Here is a 22,737-nt window from a genome sequence, read left to right on the forward strand (position 1 = left end):
TAAAAGTTAGATTTGTATTTTTTGACGATAGATTAAATCACTGTAATTGTTTGTCCTGTTTTATAATACCATTTTGGTGAAATAATATTTTTTCATTGATAAATAACTTAAGGTATCTACATTGTCCAAAACTTCAAGCAAGCTACAAATTGTGTTGAACTTCCAAATCATTCAAAACTAATGAACCCAGAAAGCCTGATGAGGATGGTTAGCTTGTTGCGGCCTTTCAACGGGCGGCTTGCCGTTATTAGATTGGCAGCTGCCCACTGAAGGGCAAAACCGAGCAACCACAACTACAAATATTTCAACTCTTCTTCCCTGAATCTTCACCTCTTCTTCATCACCAATGCTTGTACAGTTTATTTATCAGTTAGTGTATATAGTAGCAAGTTTGCCTTGAAAAATGATTGACAAAATCATCTCAAACAACAAGACAATGTTACAAACACAAATAAATAAAAAGTTTAAAATATACCAGAATTCTTTTGTCATTTTTCTGCTCAGTATAGTACATAAAATCGTTCAATGAGCTTACTTAGTATATTTATAATGATTTTCAAAATTACTGAAAATATATTTACTAATGGTACACATAGTTTACAATATCACTTTAACTTAGATTTATATTTTATATGTTAATTTTGTATGTATACTTACAAACAAAATATTTCAATCATAAATAAAGATGTGTTCTCTGAACGGATGGCAACTTATGATTTAAAAATTCTTTCTGATAGTTTATCTTCGTTATAGTGGTGTATACTAACGTTTAGTAGTATATTTAAGTTTAACCTTATGTGAAATATTATTTGATAGATGTATGAACTGTATTAAAATGTTTACATTGATCTTTGATTGAATCTTAAGAATTTTATTATAATATTGCATGTATTCCTCTCTTTTTCAAGATTAATAGACTGGGGACTAAATTTTAGTTTAATCTTATGTGCAATATTATTTGATAGACGTATGAACTGTATAAGTCAAGACATTCAAATGTTTAAATGAATTTTTGATTGAATCTTAAGAATTTAATTCTGATATTGCATGTATAGCTCTTTTTTCAAAGTTACTATACTGTGATGATTGTTTTAGTATGTAATATTTTACTCGAGGGGCTGAGAAAAATTAATTTCTGTCTGTACGATATATTAAGAACAAACTGACTTATAGAAATACAATTTTGCATGAGGCTTCACTTATATATGAGGAATATTGAGTTCAATGTGTATTTGAGTGTTACAGGACATTTTTATATATGGGTAACCATGATGGCAACAAGAAAATTAGAGAAAAGACTAATTTGTAGTGACTTGATTACAATCATATGACATTTTAACATGTGACGTTTGGTAGATTGATTCGTAAAACTTTTGTTATATATTCTATTGCGTCCTTCGATAATCTGTTGTATGAGTTTATTTGTATATAGACAATGTAAAGTTTGAAGATGGTAAATGTCCCTCCATGTGATTTGGCTGTGTTAACAAAGCCATAACTCAGGATATCTCGAGAATGAATTGAGCTATAAACTTTTGGTTCGCTCTCATTAAGGGTTCTGGCAAAATTCCTCTTCTGTCTGTTTTTGGTTGCATAAAACTTCAATCATTTCTACAGAGACAAGAACGAGTTTGATAAAGGTGCATGTGATGTAAAGGTGTGTGTGTGTGTGTGTTGGTGATTTGATGTGTATTATTGAAGTCTACCACTGAGTAGGCTAATAGATTTCATTTGCTGTTTGCCTGAAGGCTGTAAAACATGTTTTTCTCTCTGATTGTGTGTCTGTCAGTACAACATTTCGAGATTGAAATGAGCTATAGCCTTAAAATTTTGCATGCAACTTCGGTGAAGACTATTACAGTGTTTCAAGCCTGCAAGTTTTATCTTTCTTAGACCAATTATGATAATTGATGTCTTTATACATGACAAAATACAACGTTAATGTTATAAATTGAGGCGGTAGCTGCTAGAAGGGCCTATCTCAAAAAAATATGTTTTGAGAAAACTGCATTTAAATGTTTACTATTGGATAAAAGCCATTTATTTTGATAATTTATTCACTTATTATATTTTTTATTTTACAGATTTCTTTTTTATATTTCCACAGTGTAACTGAGTTTAATTACTTTTATTATTTTTAACTGTTTAACTGTATTATTAACTTTCGGAGGAACATCTTTTCCCGAAGTGGTAGTATAACCTAGGCCCGACTGCCGCTTTTGTTTCTGAACATTACGGCCCCACTGTTCAGTGCTAACTACTTTTCTCTTTACACCTTTTGAGTTAGATTTCAAAAGAAGTTCACCACTCATTTCTTCAGTATCTAACACCAATCTAAATAAAACACTCAAAAACTACTTGTAAGCTACACAATCACAATACAAAACAACAAGAAGTGAGGTTATATTGTACAGCAGAAAACACAAACACACAGCCAGCTGATGCCACCATTTGTCTATGCTAGAAGGGCCTCTCGACACATAGACGTTTAAATAGGTTTATCTTGACAACAAAGAGGAATATTTGAATGAGTGAGATGGAGGTTATACTTAAACATATGGAGAAAAAATATAAGTGATCTCCGCAAAAAGGGCCCATCTCGAGATAGGCCCTTCTAGCAGCTACCGCCTCAATTAGTAATTTGTATTCACTACAAGAAATCTAACCAATTTCAATTTATTTGTTTTCATGTTATAATTTTTAAAAATTCAATGAGATACGTTTAAAATGTAATACTACTAAGTTCTCAAACTTTTCTAAATCACTTCGGAATTTAATGAGGAAAAATAAGTAACTAATTTATTGAGATTGTTGATAAAAAGAGTTAAAATAAAATTATAAATACATAGTACTAGTAAAATGAAGTTTTATCGTACTGCTACTTATCATATGGAATGTAGAAAATTGATTAAAGCAAATCACTAGTTTGATAGAATGAGGAAATTGTGAGGAACTATTATCACATTGATAAAAACTGGTTACATTGTGAACAGCTGATAAATTATAAAATATTTATTCGCTGATTTCAAATATTATTATTTATGTTTTTAATTGAAATTAAATGAACTTGAAGAAAATGTACAAAAATACAGCAACTCCTCCAAAAACTTAAGTTTTCTCGGAAACAGCACAGCATTCAACATATTTGAAATATATACACGGTTTTGTACAGGCTATAATTGAAGTTTTTCGGCAGAGCTGAAACAGCATTTTTCTAAGCCAACTGGACCATTTGTCAAAACTTGCAACGTTTTTGCAGAATAAGCCAAGAACGTGTTATAAAGATTTGTGGAAAAATAAAACACAATTCTAATCAATGTTAAAACTTTTATTTTTATACCTAAAAGCAAGTAACAAAATAATAAATACATATAAAATAGTAAGTTGTACTAGCATGTTCTGCCCCAAGTGAGCCTGGCAACATGATCAGTCTTCTTCTTGGAGGCTTTGACGAAACCTAGGAATTGGAGTTCAGAGACGGCCCTTGTGAATCGTGCTCTGCACAGGTGTTAAGAATCATTGCTTTCAGAAGAATCATTTTAAGTACAAAGGTCAATGTAATATAAATAAAAACGTGTGAATCATAGTTATTAATTTGTATAAATATTACTACATTTACATTATATGTTTTATAAAATGCATTATATACTATTATGTTAAATGATGAATGAATTGATTGCACACTTGAGTTTTTAAGAGTTAATACAGTTTAAGAGTTGAAATACAAACAAATTTCAATTTTGTTATTCACCTGAAATGACTGTTCCTGGACCGACTTCTTAATTTTCTCAAAAAACAAAATTTTGTCTGATCAACAATTTGGTTTCAGACCAGGAAAATCAACTTTTGAAGCAATCACACAACTTGTAGATTTTATTGTGGAATGCTTTGAGACTCATTAAAGAACACTCAGTGTCTTTGTTGATGTCTCAAAAGCAGTTGATACTGTTAATCATGGTATATTGCCACACAAGCTGGAAGGCTGTAATGTACGGGAGATAGCACACCAGTGGCTCCACTCATACTTGAGCAGCAGAAGTCAATGTGTTCAGGTCCAGTATCAAGTAGTATTAGAATATACCAAGGAGTCCCACAGGGATCTACCTTGGGTTCTGTCCTTTCCTTGATTTATGTGAATAACATCTATGCATAAGACTTATATGGGAAAATCATCCAATACACAGATGACACGAAGAGATTCAAACCTTCATTGATATCAATTCCTGCATCCAAAACTTCCTGGTAAGTAATCTTAAAATTAATCATGAAAAGACAAATTACAATAACTTCTGTACATGTGAATTGAATACTTATGTAACTCCAACAAATGGTGGATAACATTGTTCTGGAGGAAACTAATTCTGCTAAATTTCTAGGAATACACCTAGACAAAAGGGTTAACCTGGAAGTTCACATTGAAAGCGTATGTGCTAAATTTGCATCTGGAATTGTTGTCCTTCAAAATGTATCAAAGCTTTCTATGTCTAATGTTTTAATGATGGCTAACTATGGATCATCGCAATTATTTCCAACTAATACAAGGTTAGTCATATGTAGAAAGAGATGGTAAGAAACATATGTATTATCAGTTATTATCTTATCTATTATGAGCTAGTCTGGTTAACTGGAAATGGACTAATACTAACATTGATAACAGTAAGTGGGGGGGGGGGGGAGAAAATACTACTTCCTATTTCAGCTGTAACCTCTATACTCAGTCATAATTATTAGTTACTTATGTGATATTATATGGAGGAAGACACAAACCTATTTGTACAGATCCTCCATGATAATTTTTAAACATATCTCTGCAATAATAAACACAACCATACAAGCAACAAATAAGGATGCACTTTTACATAGTTATTTTTGATCTCAGTGTTAAAATAAATAATTTACTTTTGTTGTGTACACTTATTTGTTGTCACTTGAAACTACAAATACCTTTCCATTATTTCACATCAGTTCATAGTTAAATGGTTGTTAATAAACAATCAAATTGTGGTGAACAAAACCAATTTGAAACATATCCATGATCTCCTTCAAATCAGGTACAGCTAATGCAGCTATATACTTTTTTAAGCTGAATGGCCGGTTGATCTGAAATTCCTTGACAATTTTAAGTTCAACAATGATATGTATTAGTGATTTGTTGTTAGGAAACTACACTCAGTTTACAGGGGAAATATCTGATGGAAAACAATGTTTTTGAATGGATTATATTGTAAATAAAATTAAACTTTAACTTTCTTTTAATGTTCTTATACGTAAAAAAATTGATACTTTATGTGCACAAAATGTACTTTATTTTAGAATCTCCAAAATATTATTATTCAATGATGATGTATAATACATTAAATGGCCCTGGGTGATAAAACACTTGACTTTATGTGGAAAAGAGTAATGTGTAATACCAACTCGTGCATAGTATTTAAAACTAAACACATTTTATACCAGAATTTAAGATATACAAAATTACTATGTTTCTGTCCAAAACATGTTTACTTTTTTTATATGTATGCAAATAAAAATAAAAATCAAACAAAAATATAAATAATATGGATCATACTGTGAATCATATCTAGCACAGCAATGTCATTTTGACTGTCATACACTCATTATTACTCAATGCCTCCCGCACATAACCACTATCCACTTTTGATTATTAAAAAAAAAAAAAAAAAAAAAAAAAACAATACAGATGACAAACAGTTACAGCTGCAGAGTGCATGATTAATTTTTGGCTTTCAGCACTAGCGACAGAACAAAGAATATATTATGAATACAGTATATATACAAAAAGAACACATAGATTCTGCCCATTTATTACATAACTTTTAACCTGAATTAGGAGCAGATTATTTTTATTGTAACATAATTAGCAACTCATATATTACGATTTTACCAGTTCAAAGGTATATAAAATGAGTATCTACTAGGGTGTTTATAAAAGGATACTGTAGGCCAGGGTCCACTTTCCTGTCATCTCTGTCGCTGTCCTCTGGTGACACAATTGTCACAAATGACTGTAAAATTAGACAAAACTTAAAAAGCAGCCTTTATAATATAGTATATGTGATAATGTATGTAGATAATAATAATCATACTGACAACACAAACAAGGTCAATAGTACTATTATACAGATCTTCCGCTCGATTCCACAGATCACTGAGGAATCCTGCCTGCACGTAAACTGTCCATAACATTATCTATAGTAGTTGTCACTGTTTTTTTTTTTTAATAAATTTAAAATAACTGTACATTAAGAACAGGTTGTAGTGTAACAACCTTCAGTTTTCCCCCATAAGAACAATGTTAAACTTCTTGCACTTGTACGCCCTTATTTTTTATTGTTGTGTTATGGGAGATGTCTCAAACAGAAAGATGTGTTGTATTATAAAGAAATAACTAATATGCATCTATGCTAATATGCTTGTTAATGTATTTTTTTTTTATTCAAACAATGAAGTAAAATATGTCATATTTTTTCTAAATAAGCTATAAAAATATTGTAAAAAAACCTTTGGATATGTATTAATTATACATACATTATACATGTATCTTTAAAATGAGACATCTTCCATAAGTCTACGACTAAAATTAAGATTGTTATAAATATTTATGGTCGTTCTAATGGGGGTAAAAATCAAGATGGTCACCAGTACAGCCAGATCTTATAAAAGTAGGGTACGGCCTGATTGCAACCATATTTGGTCAAACATACTGAATGGCAACTCTCTTGGTAAAGAGAATAGACAATAGACCTTTATTTCCCAACACTCTATGTACAAGGTGTACAATACAAACTATATAATACAAACAATATGACACAAACAATGTGTCTTATAAAGGTTAACCCATTGGCCTAGTAGTTTTTCTGGTGCTGCATGGACCTGAACTAGCAATTAATTTTGCTGAAAGTGTACAGGTTTCGTATAATTTTTATAGAAACCTAACTAATTAAGTTATTACCATGGTAATTTTACCATCATGTTTCTAAGAAACTAGGCCATTTTTATACAACTATAAAATTAGTTTTTATTTAGTTTTAAATTTACTAATAATGTTAAATATAACAAAAATGTTTATATAAAAAAACTTTAGTTTTAATTTTTTTTCACTATTAAAATTATTTATTATCTAAAAACTGAATAAATGTTATTGTTCAGTAACTCTTTGTCATGAAAAATAAATTATATTAAAATTTGTATTTGAACATTTATTATTTAAAACAAATTATATTTGAGTACTCATCAAGCGCAGTTTTTCCATCAGTTTGCACGGGTCGCAGATTTTGTAGCATTCACACACAATTTGCATATAAAAACACAGAACTACACTAAAATAATACACTGTAAAAATAAAATAAAAAATAATAAAACTTCACAAACAAACGACGTTGTTTCTATTTTGCAGGCTAGCCTTTAGCCTTGCACCAAAACAAAATTTTACTGAATATCATAAATATTTAAATGGATTTTATAAAACTACTGTAATAAACTTTCAATAATATTGTCAGAAGTGCTAGCCGTAATTTTAGACGTAACATAATCCTAGTATCAACACAAAATAAGCACTGGTAATAGATTACAATTATTGAAAAAAGTAATATTTTTGTGCCATAGTTGGCACACCTGAACTCAACAACTCAAAAGGTCTGCAGAAAGCGTATTGGCATACCATCTAACAGGAAAAACTATAAATACTTTAAATAGTACATCGCAACGTCACCAGATCGTGCTCCGCACGTGAGGCCAGGTTCGGTCCGTGCATCACTGCACGTGGTATATACGTGAGTCTAGGCCAATGGGTTAAAGCCATAAAAAAAAGACTGAAAATTCCACTGAAAACCGGTGGAACCAAGAATTGGAACCACCTCATTATTAATAATTTTCTCATTCTTAGAGGGCCATTTAAAGAATCTTAAATCTTTTTTAGATACCATTTTTGATAAAAAAAACACACTTTTATCAAGAGAATTAACATTTTTGTTGTTTATTTTTATAACGGTTTTTCTTTTTAAGCACGTTTAGTGTTTAAAAAATTATAAAAATATTTGTTATCTAAAAAAAAGACACTGTAGAGAGTTTAGTTACATTCTGTATATAAACTGTAATTGGGGTTTGGTTTTGGGCTTTAGGGGTCATGTTCGATGTTCGATGATGTTACATTGAAATGTTTCTTAAGCGCTACCACCAATTGTTATAGGCTGATTTTATATACAACATTTACCTAATTCTTATCTAATGCAATAAGTCTTAATGTTTAATAAGGCCACTCAGTTTACTACTAAATCTGCAGAAAAAATTGTGAAATTGTACCTGTAGCCAATCGTACATATTGATGAGAGCTCCACTCTCCAGATGCAGCTTGTAGACAATACAAACATCTGGCATCGTATGGAGAATCTCCCCATCACTGGACATTTTGCAGCAGTCACACTAACACAATGTTACAGATCAGTCTTTATGTCAATCCAAATAGTCATAATGTAATGTACTCGTATTGCATAAGTGACAAAATTGTACCACCAGAGTTTAAGGAAGTAGAGGAACTGAGTTCTAAACCTGGAATTGAAAAGGATGTAATCAAAACATGTAAGCATTGTTAAATAAAAATAATAGGGATTGTTATAGACAATGCAATATTTTCTTAACTTTTGAAAACGCCTTTGACATTATAAATAAATAATTATTTAGGCTAAAGATTTTCTCTGATTTATACTTGTAACTTGTACCTATATATACATATATTTAAAGAAAGGGAAGAAAGATAACCCCTGTCATCAGTTACATATAAATTACTTTTAATTTTGATGTTATCCAAGATGTTAAAAAAATGTTTAATTTTTAAGTAAATAATTTACATCATGCTGTTCAATTTGCCTACATTCAGCAAAGTTTATAAGCACTCAAGTATTTATAAAACTTGTTGAGAAGAGCTAGTAATGCATATCCTCTCATAAAGGCGAGTGGAGCTGTACAACGATCAGGAGAAATCCAACAGCATGATCAGTGTGAGTACTAATAGATTATCAAAAAACTGGCAGCCTATGATAAAGAAGGCATATTGATTGCTGAGGGCGGTGCCTAAGCGGCAAAAAACATCCTCTTAGTTGGTGCTGCTACCTTGCGGAAGTAACGGAAACTACTTGGACTCTGATCTATGCAGAGAACGATATATACTGACGCATTAATACGTCAAGAAACAAAATAAAACAGGACAAACGCACTAAACGTAATATTACGTCAGTGGCACTTTTTTGCGCACAGCCCACTGACTTAATATTACGACGGTGGCGGGCAAGGGGTTAACCATATGCTAATCATGATACATCTCCACCTCCGCATTTACCTTTGTAAGTGGATGTGCATTACTGGCTCTGCCAGTTTTCTCTTACCATCTGTTGGCAGAAAATGGCTCTTCACAGCAAGGATGAAATATCTCAGGATTTCATTAGTGTTAGCAATATTTCGATAGTGTGTGAATCACAAAACGTAGATGATAGTCATATCTAACTGTTTAAAAGCCCGATATGAGGTGTTCTGTCTGATATTGCAGTAAAAATAATTAATATAAAGCATTTGACAGTTAAGGTGTAACATAGACAAAAGGTTGTTTCTTCACCTGCAAGTAATGGTGAGGGTTATGCAGAGCAGTGTGTATGGCAGCCCGGGGTGCTCCAACTATGTGTCTCTTGGTGGACACATTGTCGATTAGGAACACCTGTCAAACATTAAATTAACAGTTTTCTTCCTGTTAATGGGGTCCAAACACAATATTTTTAGTAGTTAATTATGTCTAGTCGAACCAACATGTATGAAACAAAACAATAAAGTATAAATAAAGATTAAATATAGCAACTCCTCCACAAGGAACATTTTACTGATGAGATGTGTCATTACTTTTCATCCATTAGGATGAATGAATGGTAACAGTTATTTGTGTATCAAGGCATTAAGATGCCACTTTGGTCTGACTTCAAATTAAATCTGTAGGCAGTAATTATCTTATAGAAAACTAAACCCCCCCCCTCAATCTACAACTTTACAAACAGCACATTGTCTATAATCTGAGTCAATATCCACTGTAAATATTACCGATTTGTAGTAAACCTAATAGCTCAATATTTTTCTAGTACCTATGCCCTAATAGTTATAATAGTACATCCTTAGTCATTTATAAGTTAGTAAATACCAATTCTGTGTCACTGGTGGGGGAAAGTATTTTAAATTCTGTTTTATACAACTAGCAATAATACAACAAGTAAAATAGATGATTTAACCCTTTCGCTGCCACAGTAATTTGGCCGATTTGTGTCGAAAAACACTGCGCATAGTTTGCAGATGTGTGCCGTAAACCGCCTGCGCTGTATCGCATGTTACTCCCCAAAACTGCCACGGCCGATATTGACAAATTGTAAGGGTTTAGTAAAACGTCAATAAATCTGTCAAAAATTGAGATATCTGCATAATTTTTGTTTTGTTTTGTAGACATTAATATTCTCCGTAATACTACATATTGTGAATAAGTAATAAAACAAAACTGTTTTTTATCTTAATTTTTTTAGTTTTTAACTTTGAAATTTTTGTAAATTTTTATTTTTAAAATTAGATAAAATATTTGTTCTGTTATTAGTTTATGCGTTTTATTGAAGAATATTATGGTAACAACATTTCCTGCAAATTTCAGGTAAAAAAAAACTAGAAATAAATTTTGTATAGCACTTTAATTAAAATAACACATTTTTTACGAAATATAGGCATAGAAGAAATACTAAATGTTTACACATTTTTTACATAATGCTCTTCATGAAATCCTATACAACAGGTTGAAATAATAATATTAACACTAAATAAATTAAATATACCTAGTAAAAATGAGTTTTATAATGTAATTTTGTAGTAATAATAAATTACATATGACTTATCTTATAAATGCTTGGTGTACTGTAAAAGCTTGGCACAAACAAACAAAAGATTTTTCCACATAAAAAGAAACAAATATTCTAAATTGCACACTCTATATAAATGATATGCATTTATAATTTTTATAGATAATAAAATTATTTTTATATAATAACATTATTTTTATAATAATAATATATTTTATAGTAGCCACAATAAAACAAACTTGCAAACTTGAAAGGTTACAGTACAAACTGTAAACAATAGACTGAAACCAAGTTTATGGGTTGACAGAAACATCAAACAGCTGATGTCTGCCACAGCTGACTAGATCCTGTTTCATTGTTCGTATTCCGTAATATACACTATTCATAGATTATATACTTGATGTGTTTTTCACATTGAATGCCTTTTTTTCTTTCGCCACATGTGTAATAATGACTTGTGATCACTATAGTAACGAAAAAATAAAATTATAACTAAAAGCCGATGACATCGGCTCATGGCGATTTTCGGTCCAAGGACGTAGGCCGATGTCATCGGCCCTCGGCGATTTTGAGTAGACATACGCGGGCGATGACATCAGCTCTTGGCGTTTTTACGATCAAACTGCAAAGCCGATGACATCGGCTCTTGGCAGTGAAAGGATTAAACCACCAACAAAGTGTTACAGAAAAAAACAAAATGTAGGCTATGCATTTTTTCATTACTCTACCGCTATCATATTATACTTTCTGTAACAAACATTTCTTTTTGCAAGAATCATATTAATAACTCTTAAAATGTTATGAAAATAACAGATTTGAAATCAATATGTTACCTGGAAACATATTTTTAAAGAAATTGTAAACATTAGATCAGACATAAATGATATTACTGTTAATGAGTTTAAATAACATACCGCAATAGCGCAAATAATACTAACATCACTTAAAAATATAGATAAAAAAAATTACTTAGATGAACATAAACATAAAGATGAGAAGAATTATTCAAATATTATTAGTCTTTCAATAATCATGTTTAATAATTTAATGTAATTTTAGAAGCTTGTTTTGTTAAAAGGTTCAAAAATGAATGAATTAAATTATTTGGCAGAAGCTAGCTGGCCCGACTCACTACACTATACATTACTCATACGACACGTTTCTGACACCTAGCAGATGTGATTAGAACAATAATTTGCTTTTTGCAACAACAAGTTTCGAAGGATGGTTGTTTAGTTCACACAAAAATAAGTAGATTGCATCATATATACACTGCTATAAGACAAACATAAAACACAACAGTGACATAGCGTTATATTTACACTATTTTGCATATTAAAAAAACTGCAAGAATTATATGAAGTCTGTTACTATACATTTGATATTGCAACATCAAATTTTGAGAACAGGTACCAGAACAAACTTTACTTATTTTAGGAAATTAATTATATTGTGGTGCACTTAGAGCGTTTTAATCCCTTGCAGTAAATTACATTACAGGGCATTGCAGAACAATTGTCAGACTGGCTTTTACATAAAAAAACAATCCTTGTTTATTTAAATAGTCAAATGAATAGTAAAATACATTTACTTGGCTTGTAGTGTACTGACGTAATATTCGCATTGTTACTATTCAAAGGGTTAAAAGTCTTGCTACAATTAATTTTAACTCACAAACACTGTTTAAACTGACCCTAAAACGGTTAAAACATGCATATGCACTTTTGACATAATTGAAAAACGGTCAGGCAGCGTAAAACAGATTGAAAAAAGTGAAAAATTTACACCATTTTTTATTTTTGGGCATCAATAAATGCAATAGTCTATTTGTATTTTTAAACTCGTTCAAGTTAGGTACAAAAATTTACAGAAATATTAACTAAAATCAAAGTATAATATCTACTGTTTAGTAATTTTAAAGATACATTATTATATTAAGTTTCTTAAATTCGTTTAGCTGTTTTTACATATGAAAGTAACAAATATTAACCAGATACATTGTCATCCTACCTCTAACAAGATTAAATTGTTTGCTAGGTTTGGTTATGTACATAAAAGAAATTAAAATGTAATATATAAATAAATATCTATATCTTGTTAGTCTTTTACGGGAAGAAACTGGTTAAAACAAAATGAACAGAAGTGTAAAATAAAGAATATTTGGTTCATAAATAAAATAACTTTCCACAATTTTTATAAAAACTATAAAACAATTCGTTATCTTTGTTTTACTATTGTAAAACAAAGATAACGAAATGTACGAGTATGCCAGAAGAGAAGTAATTAAAGACTTTCCTTAATACAGGAATGGCTCTATAAACGGCCCTTAAAGACAGAGTAAACTAATTTCCAAAATTGTTTATTTTTTTTTAATATTACCCGATCTGTGTAACTTACCTCATGCAGTGGCAATGAAGAGGGTGAGACCAGATATTTTTGAAAAACATTTTTCCTCAAGTAATTTAATAGTTTAGATCGTGCTTGTTCAAATTCATTCTCTATCCTTACATTTGGAGTTAGGAGTTGCTGAAAATAAGAATGAAAGTGATTAAAAAACAAACATAATAGACCACAATTTTTATGCTGGTAAACACTGAGGTAAAACACTTAGGTTTTACCAAAATTATTCATAAGTTGGTTACTTACATTTTTATGAGAATACTTTTGATGCCCTGTACTTTAAAAATCATTTGAATTTTCCATTACAACCCAAGAATTCCAGCATTTCCAAGTTTGTAAATGAGGAAAAAGTAATTCAGATGATCGACTAAAGATGCTATACTAAAATTTTAAAAACTGTAATAGTTAGTAAATGTTTGACTGGTAGTAAAATAGTAAGCACATTTATCAAAAATTTAAATACAAAGTTTTTTATCGTTTACCTACTTGATTTCAATTCAAATTAAACAAAATTGTGTGAAAACATTTGTTTGAATGCCTCTGTGAATATATCAAAAGCTAAATGATACTGTGAGTTTTAAATAGCTAATGGAGATTTTAATGACAATGTCTTCTCATTACCTTTTTAAAACTGAACTGGCAGGTTTACAGTGCAGGAAACATGAAGTTTAGTTTCAAATAATTTATTTTACTGCACGGCTTTTTCTTCCTTACAAATTTGCGATTCATTAAAGTGATTTTATGATAAAAAAAATCGCTAAATTTACAACTAGATTGGATACTGGAGCCAATTTCTATTACACTTAATGATGTAATTTGGATGCAATTAATGCAAGTAAATAATATATAATACTTCTACAATACTATACAAATACAGGAGATCACAATACAAAATGTATATATTTAATAATAGTGTGCATTAATCTTATTTCACATACAAAAATAATTATTTCCCTGTCTTGACTAATCAAGACAGAAGATACCATTTGCAAATAACTTATAAGTTGTGTATTTTAGTTACATATTAGTATTATCACAATATATATATACCTCACGAAGACCTTTCCTATCTTTACACATGGTGATTGCTCTATTTTTAGTTGGGCTTTTTGTGGGACTGCGCATGTTTTGGCCAGCACTCTCAATACCTCTTCGCAGGTCCATGAGTTCATCTTGAACTTCAGTCAGGCACTCAGATTCCTCCAGAATTTGATTCATCTGAAAAAAATAAATTAATAGATGATAAATACAAGGACCGTTTTATAATATATTTATAAGTTATGTAATTAAAATAATATATTAACTAAAATAAAATTAATTAACTAAACAATTAAATTATATCCAAATATCTTACGTAAAGGAAAGATCAGTTCTCTTTTAAATACACAATAACGAAATAGAAAATATTTTACTATACATTTAACGATTATTTAAATAAGCAAGGATGGTTTTTAACCATTTTACTCTTAATAGATTAAAATGGTTTTACTCTTAGTAGATTTACTCTTAACATTTTAAGAGTAAATCTGAAAATCTTTTACAATGTCCTATAATGTCATTCACTGCATGGGATTAACACACTCTCTGTGCACCATAATATAATTAATTTCCTAACATAAGTAAATTTTGTTCTGGTACCTATTTCAAAATTTTATGTTGCAATATCAAATGCACGGTAACAGACTTCATATAATTTTTATGGTTTTTTAATATGCAAACTATTGTAAATTTAATTGTTATAAATGTGCTGATTATTAATAACGCTCTTTTACAAAATCTTCAACTTTTGATATAGATACTAATAGAGTCAATACTGTTTTAACAATGAAAAGGATGTTTTAAGTTCGTTATGATTAAAAAGTAAATTTTGACTTTAAATGTTACTGAAAGTTTAACGAAAATTCTAGTGTATAATGTCTTTTTAAGAGTAGTATTTTCCAGAGGTAATAGCAATAATTGGAGCATGCCAAGAGTAAGATTTAGAAAAGATAAATAATAACGTCTTACCTCATCTATTTTTTGAAGAAGCTCTTGCTTTGACATCAAGTTAAGCAGTTTAAAGCAGTTTTCAAATTTGGGGTGCTGTACAATTGGGCCGGACATCACCTCTATGTATATTTCTCTCACCTGGTGGGAAGAAACATTTTGTAAACCCACTGATTTCCAGTTTGAACACAGATTAATATTTTATTGGTTAAGATTTGATACCTTGTAAGTCGATGTACCATTATGGAGCAGTATCTAATACCATCAGACACTCAAACAGTGTCAAATGGGCTCTTTAAATAACATAAACATTTTTAGGATACAGCCATTATAAATCCAAACCATATCACACACCACCTATCAATTCTAAACCAACTTATGGTTAATGATGGATATCTATATAAATTTTATCACATGCGATCAGAGTGCAAAATAATATTCTCTTCTTCCTACCATTTCTGACACACACATACACCCTCTCAGTTATATTTTAAAAATTATATACTTAACATTGAAAACTGAAATTTAATCAATTAAAAAATTATAATTATTTAATAAGAACAAGTACCTAATTCAGTTAAATATATAATATGAAATAACCAAATAACTCATTTTCAACTGAAAAATCATATTTGGGTACAGTTAGAACTGTTTATATGATTATAGTATAAGACATATCATCGCAAGCCATAAGATTGTGGCAAATAAACTGATGTTTAATGCACTCAGATGTATTGATTAAACTTCGCATGAGTATAGAAGATTAGTTGCTTGCAACACTAGTTTTAAAACTATCAATTGAGATATCTTTACATTATTAATAAATAATAAATCCAAACGTTCAGGCTTGCAATGATATGTCTTGTACTATACATACAATACAAGACCTGCTTGCCAAGAGGAGCCTCAGGAAGATCGTGGATTAAAGAATGCAGGAGCCAAACTGCTACTAGTAGATTGTCCTTGTGATCCTGAAGATCTTCCATCAGAGTCAAGATAGTGTCCTGTAACAGATACAACTTGGTTAGTTTTCTTTTACAGACTCTAATCTGGTGGATTCTTGTTCATCACATCTGGGCAATCAACTGTGAAAGTGTTATGTTCTTAATGTAGATGCATAATTTTTTATATTAATGAAAAAGATTATGTTAATGATTTATCATATTAACTATTCTTTACTTTCCAAACATTTACAGACCAGTTTCTACTTTGCCCATCATATCAAAGATTATAAAAAAAATTGTATATAAACAACTGTTCAGATATTTTGAAAAATAAAGGTTTCATTTGTAAAAATCAATATGGATTTCGCTCAGGCTATAGCACTATACGAGGTATGGCTATTAAATAACGGGACTGATATTGTAAAAAAATTTATTTTCATTTTAAACATAATTACTTATTATCACCTTCAATATACACCCCTTCTCTATCCCTGCAACGCTCCATGCGAATTTTCTGTTGTTGGAAACAATGCTAAAAGTCATCTACTGTCAACTCTTTCAGGAGTCTTGCCGCTTTTTCTTGAACAGCTTCTACGGATTCAAATCTCGTACCTATCAATGCAGATTTCACCTTAGGGAAAAGATAAAAGTCACATGGTGCTAGGTCTGGCGAGTAAGGTGGATGTTCTAACACTGGGATGCTGTACTTGGTCAGGAACCGCTTGACAGATAACGCGGAATGAGCTGGCGCATTGTCTTGGTGCAAAATCCATGATTTGTCCTTCCACATTTCGGGTCGGTTTTTTCTTACTCTTTCACGTAGTTTATTAAGTACCTCAAGATAGTAATGTTGATTAATTGTTTGACCTTCAGGAACCCAGTGAAGGTACACAATCCCACGAATGTCGAAAAAAACAATCATCATTGCTTTAAATTTTGACTTGCTCATTCTTGCTTTTTTGGCTCTCGGTGAAGTTGAGGTCTTCCAATGCATGGATTGGCGCTTCGTTTCCAGATCATAAGTAAAATCCACGATTCACCACATGTTATTATTCTTTCCAATAAATTTGGGTCATTTTCAATGGTATTCAAAGTGTCAGTACAAACATTTTTACGAGCTGCTTGTTGATCAATCGTAAGAATTTTTGGTACCATTTTTGCACACACTTTTCGCATGTTCAAATTGTCATGTAAAATTTGCCGTACACATTCTTCATCAATGCCTACAAATTCAGCAACTGCACGAATGCTTAATCGTCGGTCAGACCGAATCAAATTAGCAAATTTTTCTACATTGTCTTCCGTTTTTTGATGTTGAAGGACGACCTGGCCGTGAATCATCTTCGACGTCTTGTCGACCATCTTGAAAATGCTTAAACCATTCAAAAACATGAGTCCGCGATAAACATTCACTGACATACACTTCTTTTAGTAAATTATAGGTTTCGGTAGCGGTTTTTCCAAGTTTAACGTGAAATTTAACCCTTTGGGCGCCAAGGGTAAAACCTAATGGAAAGAGCCAACGTCCGATCCATCGAACGTTACGCAAAACAGCTATATTTTCCAGACTAAACAACTTTATTCAGTCATATTCGGTATTTGGCCTTCCAATAAGTTGGTAAAACTGTATTTATTACTTTTTTTATGTTGGTATCACTGGCAGCACAAAGAAACTAATAACCAATCGCCCTGTTTCCCGCCAAGCGCTCAGTGAAGCTTTCTGTGCTGTCATTTGTTCGTGTGTCGCTTATAAGTAGTGGACATTGCTGGCGTTGAATCTATAATTCTATTATTGATTTTATGTTATTTATAAAGTGTAATATATAATAATTTATAATGAGTAGATTGCCTTTGAGTGAACGTACAATTCAACGCTTAGTTGAAAATGATTATTTGAGTGACAGTGAGTGCAACGATGTGGCTAGTAGTTCACATGATGAATCTGAGCAAAGTGATGTCGACGACACAGATTTAGATCCTACGTTTGAACCAAACAATTCTGGAAGTACTGTTTCAACCACTACGAAACCAGTGTTGTCGTTGTCAGATGAAGACAGCGTTGAGAACCCAAGGCCGGGACCTAGTCGCGTGACTCACTTGCCTAGGCGCCGCGGTCACCCGCCTGCTGCTACGCGAGATCCGCATACCATCACAAACTTCGACTCGGAATCAGATGAACTTAGTGATAATGACGAATGGCAAGAGGTTATTGAAGGCAACGACCCAAGTTTCACTCACACCTTCTCATCTTGTGAGCTTCCAGGACCTAAACATTGTCCACCCAGAAATTCCCCTCCTATAAATTATTTTGATTTATTTTTTCCATTTACTTTTTTGCAAATTTTGGCAACAAAAACGAATAATTATGCAAGGAATTTTATACACAAAAACCAAGGGAAATTGAGTAATCAAATCCGAAATCGCACATTCAGGCCTGTTGCTTATTTAGAAATGAAAGCTTTTATTGCCGTCCTTTTCAATATGGGACTAAATAAAAAACCAACAATTGACATGTACTGGAACACCAAATCATCTCAAAATTGCCCATGGTTTGCAAAAATGTTTAGCCGGAATAGATTTGAGTCAATATTGAAGTTTTTTCACATGGTGGACACTGAAAATTTGCCAAAACCTAAAGAGCAAGGTTATGATCCATGTGCTCGTTTTACTCCACTAGTTGAGCATGCAAACAGTTTTTAGGCATTATTATACACCACATAAGCAACTATCCATAGATGAAAGTCTAGTAGCGGCGCTCTAGCGTGGCGCTCTCAAGGTCGGATGTCCTGCTAAATCGCCCTACAGTTTTTTTAGACCGCAACAACTTAATAAACAGCAAGCAGAAGTAATTGTCAACTCTCCAGCCAACCCGGACATGCCCACTCCAGAAGACAAGATATCAGAAAAGGCTTTAAAGATACTACACCAGAATATTGACTCTCTGGCATCAAAGGCAAATAGACTTAAATAAATAAATAAATAAATAAATAAATAAAAATGCCTTTATTTCAAGCGTCTCTCAGTGTACAACTGTTTTACAGAGTAACTCAAGTCAAACTTAAAATTAAAAACTACACATTATTTTCATGGTGCACATAAATGGTAACAAAAAATATAATTAAGACGTATTCATAAAATGAGATTTTACTCTAGACTTAAATGCTAGGATGCCCATTTGTTTGAGGTCCCAAGGGAGGTCATTATAAAGAGTAGGGCCAAAATAAGAAAACCCTTTTCTACCCACCTCTAGTCTGACCTTTGGAAAATGGATTAGCGCATCCTGCCGGGTGCTTCGCAGAGCCACCCCCCCACGAGCAACGAGTCTTTCCACCAGGTACTGAGGCTCCTGCTGTACCAAGACCCGGTGGATGAGGTTGCAAGTCTGCATCCTACACACGGCATCAGTTGGCAAAAGACCGGCAGCCTCACGATAGGCAGATATACGCTCCCGTCTACGAATGTTGTAAACGAAGCGCACTGCGGTGTTCTGCAGCCTCTGCAATCGGGACATTTCCTCCCTGGTAATGCTGCTGCCGTATGCAGGAAAACAGTAATAGAGCACTGACAAAACTAATGACTGGACCAGCTGCAGCTTAGCAGATTCTGGCAGTATTGATCGGTACCTGTACAGACCTCGCAGCCTTCCTAAAGCCAACTGGGAAACATGAGTGATGTGATCTGAGAATGTGAGGCCCCTGTCAAGCACCACTCCCAAAGTCTTGACAGTATCACTCACCATCAACATTTTGTCACCAAAGTTTAACGTGCATATCTCCAAGCAGGATTTTTTGACAGACAGTTGGCGGGGCAATATGAAGAATCATGCATTTTTCAGCGTTCAACTTGAGACCATGCTTCCGTGACCAATCATCTATTCTCTCCAGATCAGAGTTTACCCCTGCGAAAACTTGGTTAATGGAATCTGACTCATAAGAAAAATGCAATTGACAGTCATCAGCATAGGCATGCACCTTGCAGTGATTTACACAGTTGGACAGATCTGCAGTGTAAAGGGTGAACAAAATGGGCCCCAGACAGCTCCCCTGCGGCACTCCCCTTAATTTCTCAAGGGGAGGTGAGATATCGGTACCCAGCTTCGTCACCTGCAGTCTTTTTTCCAAGTAAGACTTGAACCAGACAATTGCACTCTCATGGAAGCCGAAGTGCTTCAATTTCGCAAGGAGCAAACTATGGCTTATGGAATCAAATGCCTGCGAATAATCAAGCATGATTATAGAGCTACACCTGCCGGCGTCCCTCGACCCAAAAACATCTGCAAACATATTCAGCAATGCAGTGCAAGTGCTGTGGTTCTTTCTGAACCCTGATTGCAATTTTGGAAGCAAATTTTCATAATTAAGGTATTCAACAATCTGGCGAATTGCTAATTTTTCGAGTACCTTGGACATTGCTGGCAAGACTGAAATTGGTCTTAGTTCACTGACATTTGAGGGATTATGTTTTTTAGACAATGGATGAACTATACTTTTTTTCCATGACTGTGGGAACTCACCTTTTTTCAAGACTTGAACACCTTCTCCAAGACCTCAATCCTGATATTGTGCTCATCACCGAACATGGTCTCAAGGATGATCAACTCCGCAATACAAGACTCCCTGGGTATAATCTGGTTGGTGGGTTCTGCAGGAAAAACTCTAGAAAAGGAGGAGTTGCCTTTTACTAAAACGAGGCTCTTGGAAACACTATACACATTGTCAACACCTCAAACAAACCTATTGAGCTTACATGCGAACTCTACATGATAAGCTTGAAAATAAACATGAAAAACATAAACCTGTTCGGGGGTGTACAGGCCACCTGAAGGAAATTTAGAAACTTCCCTGGACATCTTATCCAACACTCTTGATCTGGTCCCAACCTGGAGGGCCCAAACCATCATAATGGGAGATGTTAATGTGGACGGACTTGCAGAAACAAAGAACAAGAAAAAACTTGATAACATGCTAGCACGGCACAACTTAATACGACTCAACCTTCCACCTACGAGAGTCACCCACACTTCATCATCTTCCATTGATTTTGTGTGCTCCAATGTGAACAGGGAGGATATAAATGTTGAAGTGATTACCACTGGTCTCTCAGATCATCGTGCCCAACTCTGCACCATCAACTTGCAAACCAAGAAATCAAACTGTCCAAGCTCTACTCATAGAAGACTTTCTCAAGAAAACTTAAATTATCTGAAGCACCTATTGGCTGTGGAGTCATGGGACAATGTATACAACTCCCCAGATGCAGACCAAACCTACAACTTGTTTATTGGGAAAACTACTACAGCGCTCAATACAGCCTGCCCCCTGAAAAAATCCAGACCAAAGGGAAAACTCAAATCAGCTCTAATAAAGAATGATGATGTCTGCCACCTTAAGAAAGAGTACCTGCAGGCACTCAGTAATCAGATACTCCGAGGAGGAGAAGAGGACAAAGCACTAACAGCAGCAAAGAAAAAAGACTACGACTTAAAACTAAAACAACTTAAACAGCAAGACACCACTAATTTTATTCAAAATGCTGAAAACAAACAAAAAGCACTATGGAAAGTAGTTAACCGTGAAAGACAGCAGAACAACAAAATAGCTGAACCCATAAAACTACTAATGGACGGTACACTAATTAAAAAAACCCATCAAGTGACTCACAAACTCAATCACTACTTCACAACAGTAGCAGATAAGACTCTAGGAGATGCTGATCAAGCTCATGCACACAACGGCCCCTTGAACCAAACGGAGACGAACCCCCCGAACTTATCCTACAGCCCACAAACTACCAGGAAGTGGAAAATATCATTTCCTGCCTGAAATCCAAAACATCCGCCGGAACTGACGAAATATCCTCCATCATCCTCAAACACTGTAAGGAAGAACTGACATCCCCTCTCACATACATAATAAATAAATCCTTTTCCCAAGGTATCTTTCCACAAACCCTTAAACTGGCAAAAGTGTACCTAAAGCTTAAGAAAGAACCATCGGACCAAATTAGCAATTACAGACCAATATCCTTGCTCTCAACAATATCAAAGGTGATCGAGAAAGTCATGCTAAACCAACTGATGAAACACCTGACTGACCACAACATTATTACCAGCCAGCAGCACGGTTTCCTCAAGGGAAGATCCACAACCACTGCCCTAATTCAACTTGCCGAATTCATTATTGACCAGAGAGAAGAAGGAAAAGAGGTCACTAGCCTGCTCTTAGACTTCAGCAAGGCTTTTGATTGCCTGGGTCACAACCTTCTTATACAAAAAGTAAGAGCCATGGGTGTTAAAGGGATGGCAGGAAAATGGCTGGCAAGCTATTTAGAGGGACGATCACAAATGGTAGAAATAACATACAAAAAGAACAACACCATCTACAAAACAACTTCAACACCATTACCTCTAAATAGGGGTGTTCCACAGGGTTCGGTTCTTGGTCCTGTACTTTTCATACTGTTCAGCAATGACCTTCCCAGGTGCCTGGAAGAATACTGTCAGATAATTTTAT

General features: G+C 33.1%; 1 protein-coding gene across 1 annotated transcript in view; it reads right to left on the minus strand.

Moving 5' to 3' along the window:
- Nucleotides 1–3,313: 3,313 nt before the first annotated feature.
- Nucleotides 3,314–22,737, minus strand: part of LOC124357109 (origin recognition complex subunit 3) — a 43,198-nt gene continuing 23,774 nt past the window's right edge. The window contains exons 9-16 of the mRNA XM_046808562.1: nt 16,169–16,285; nt 15,303–15,422; nt 14,346–14,513; nt 13,293–13,421; nt 9,629–9,727; nt 8,323–8,442; nt 5,959–6,026; nt 3,314–3,498 (exon numbers count right to left, since the gene is read on the minus strand). Of these exons, the coding sequence (XP_046664518.1) occupies nt 3,390–3,498; nt 5,959–6,026; nt 8,323–8,442; nt 9,629–9,727; nt 13,293–13,421; nt 14,346–14,513; nt 15,303–15,422; nt 16,169–16,285 (930 nt within the window). The 3' untranslated portion in view covers nt 3,314–3,389. The remainder of the gene's footprint in view (nt 3,499–5,958; nt 6,027–8,322; nt 8,443–9,628; nt 9,728–13,292; nt 13,422–14,345; nt 14,514–15,302; nt 15,423–16,168; nt 16,286–22,737) is intronic.

This window comes from Homalodisca vitripennis, chromosome 3, assembly GCF_021130785.1.
Source record: "Homalodisca vitripennis isolate AUS2020 chromosome 3, UT_GWSS_2.1, whole genome shotgun sequence".
Lineage (NCBI taxonomy): Eukaryota > Metazoa > Arthropoda > Insecta > Hemiptera > Cicadellidae > Homalodisca > Homalodisca vitripennis.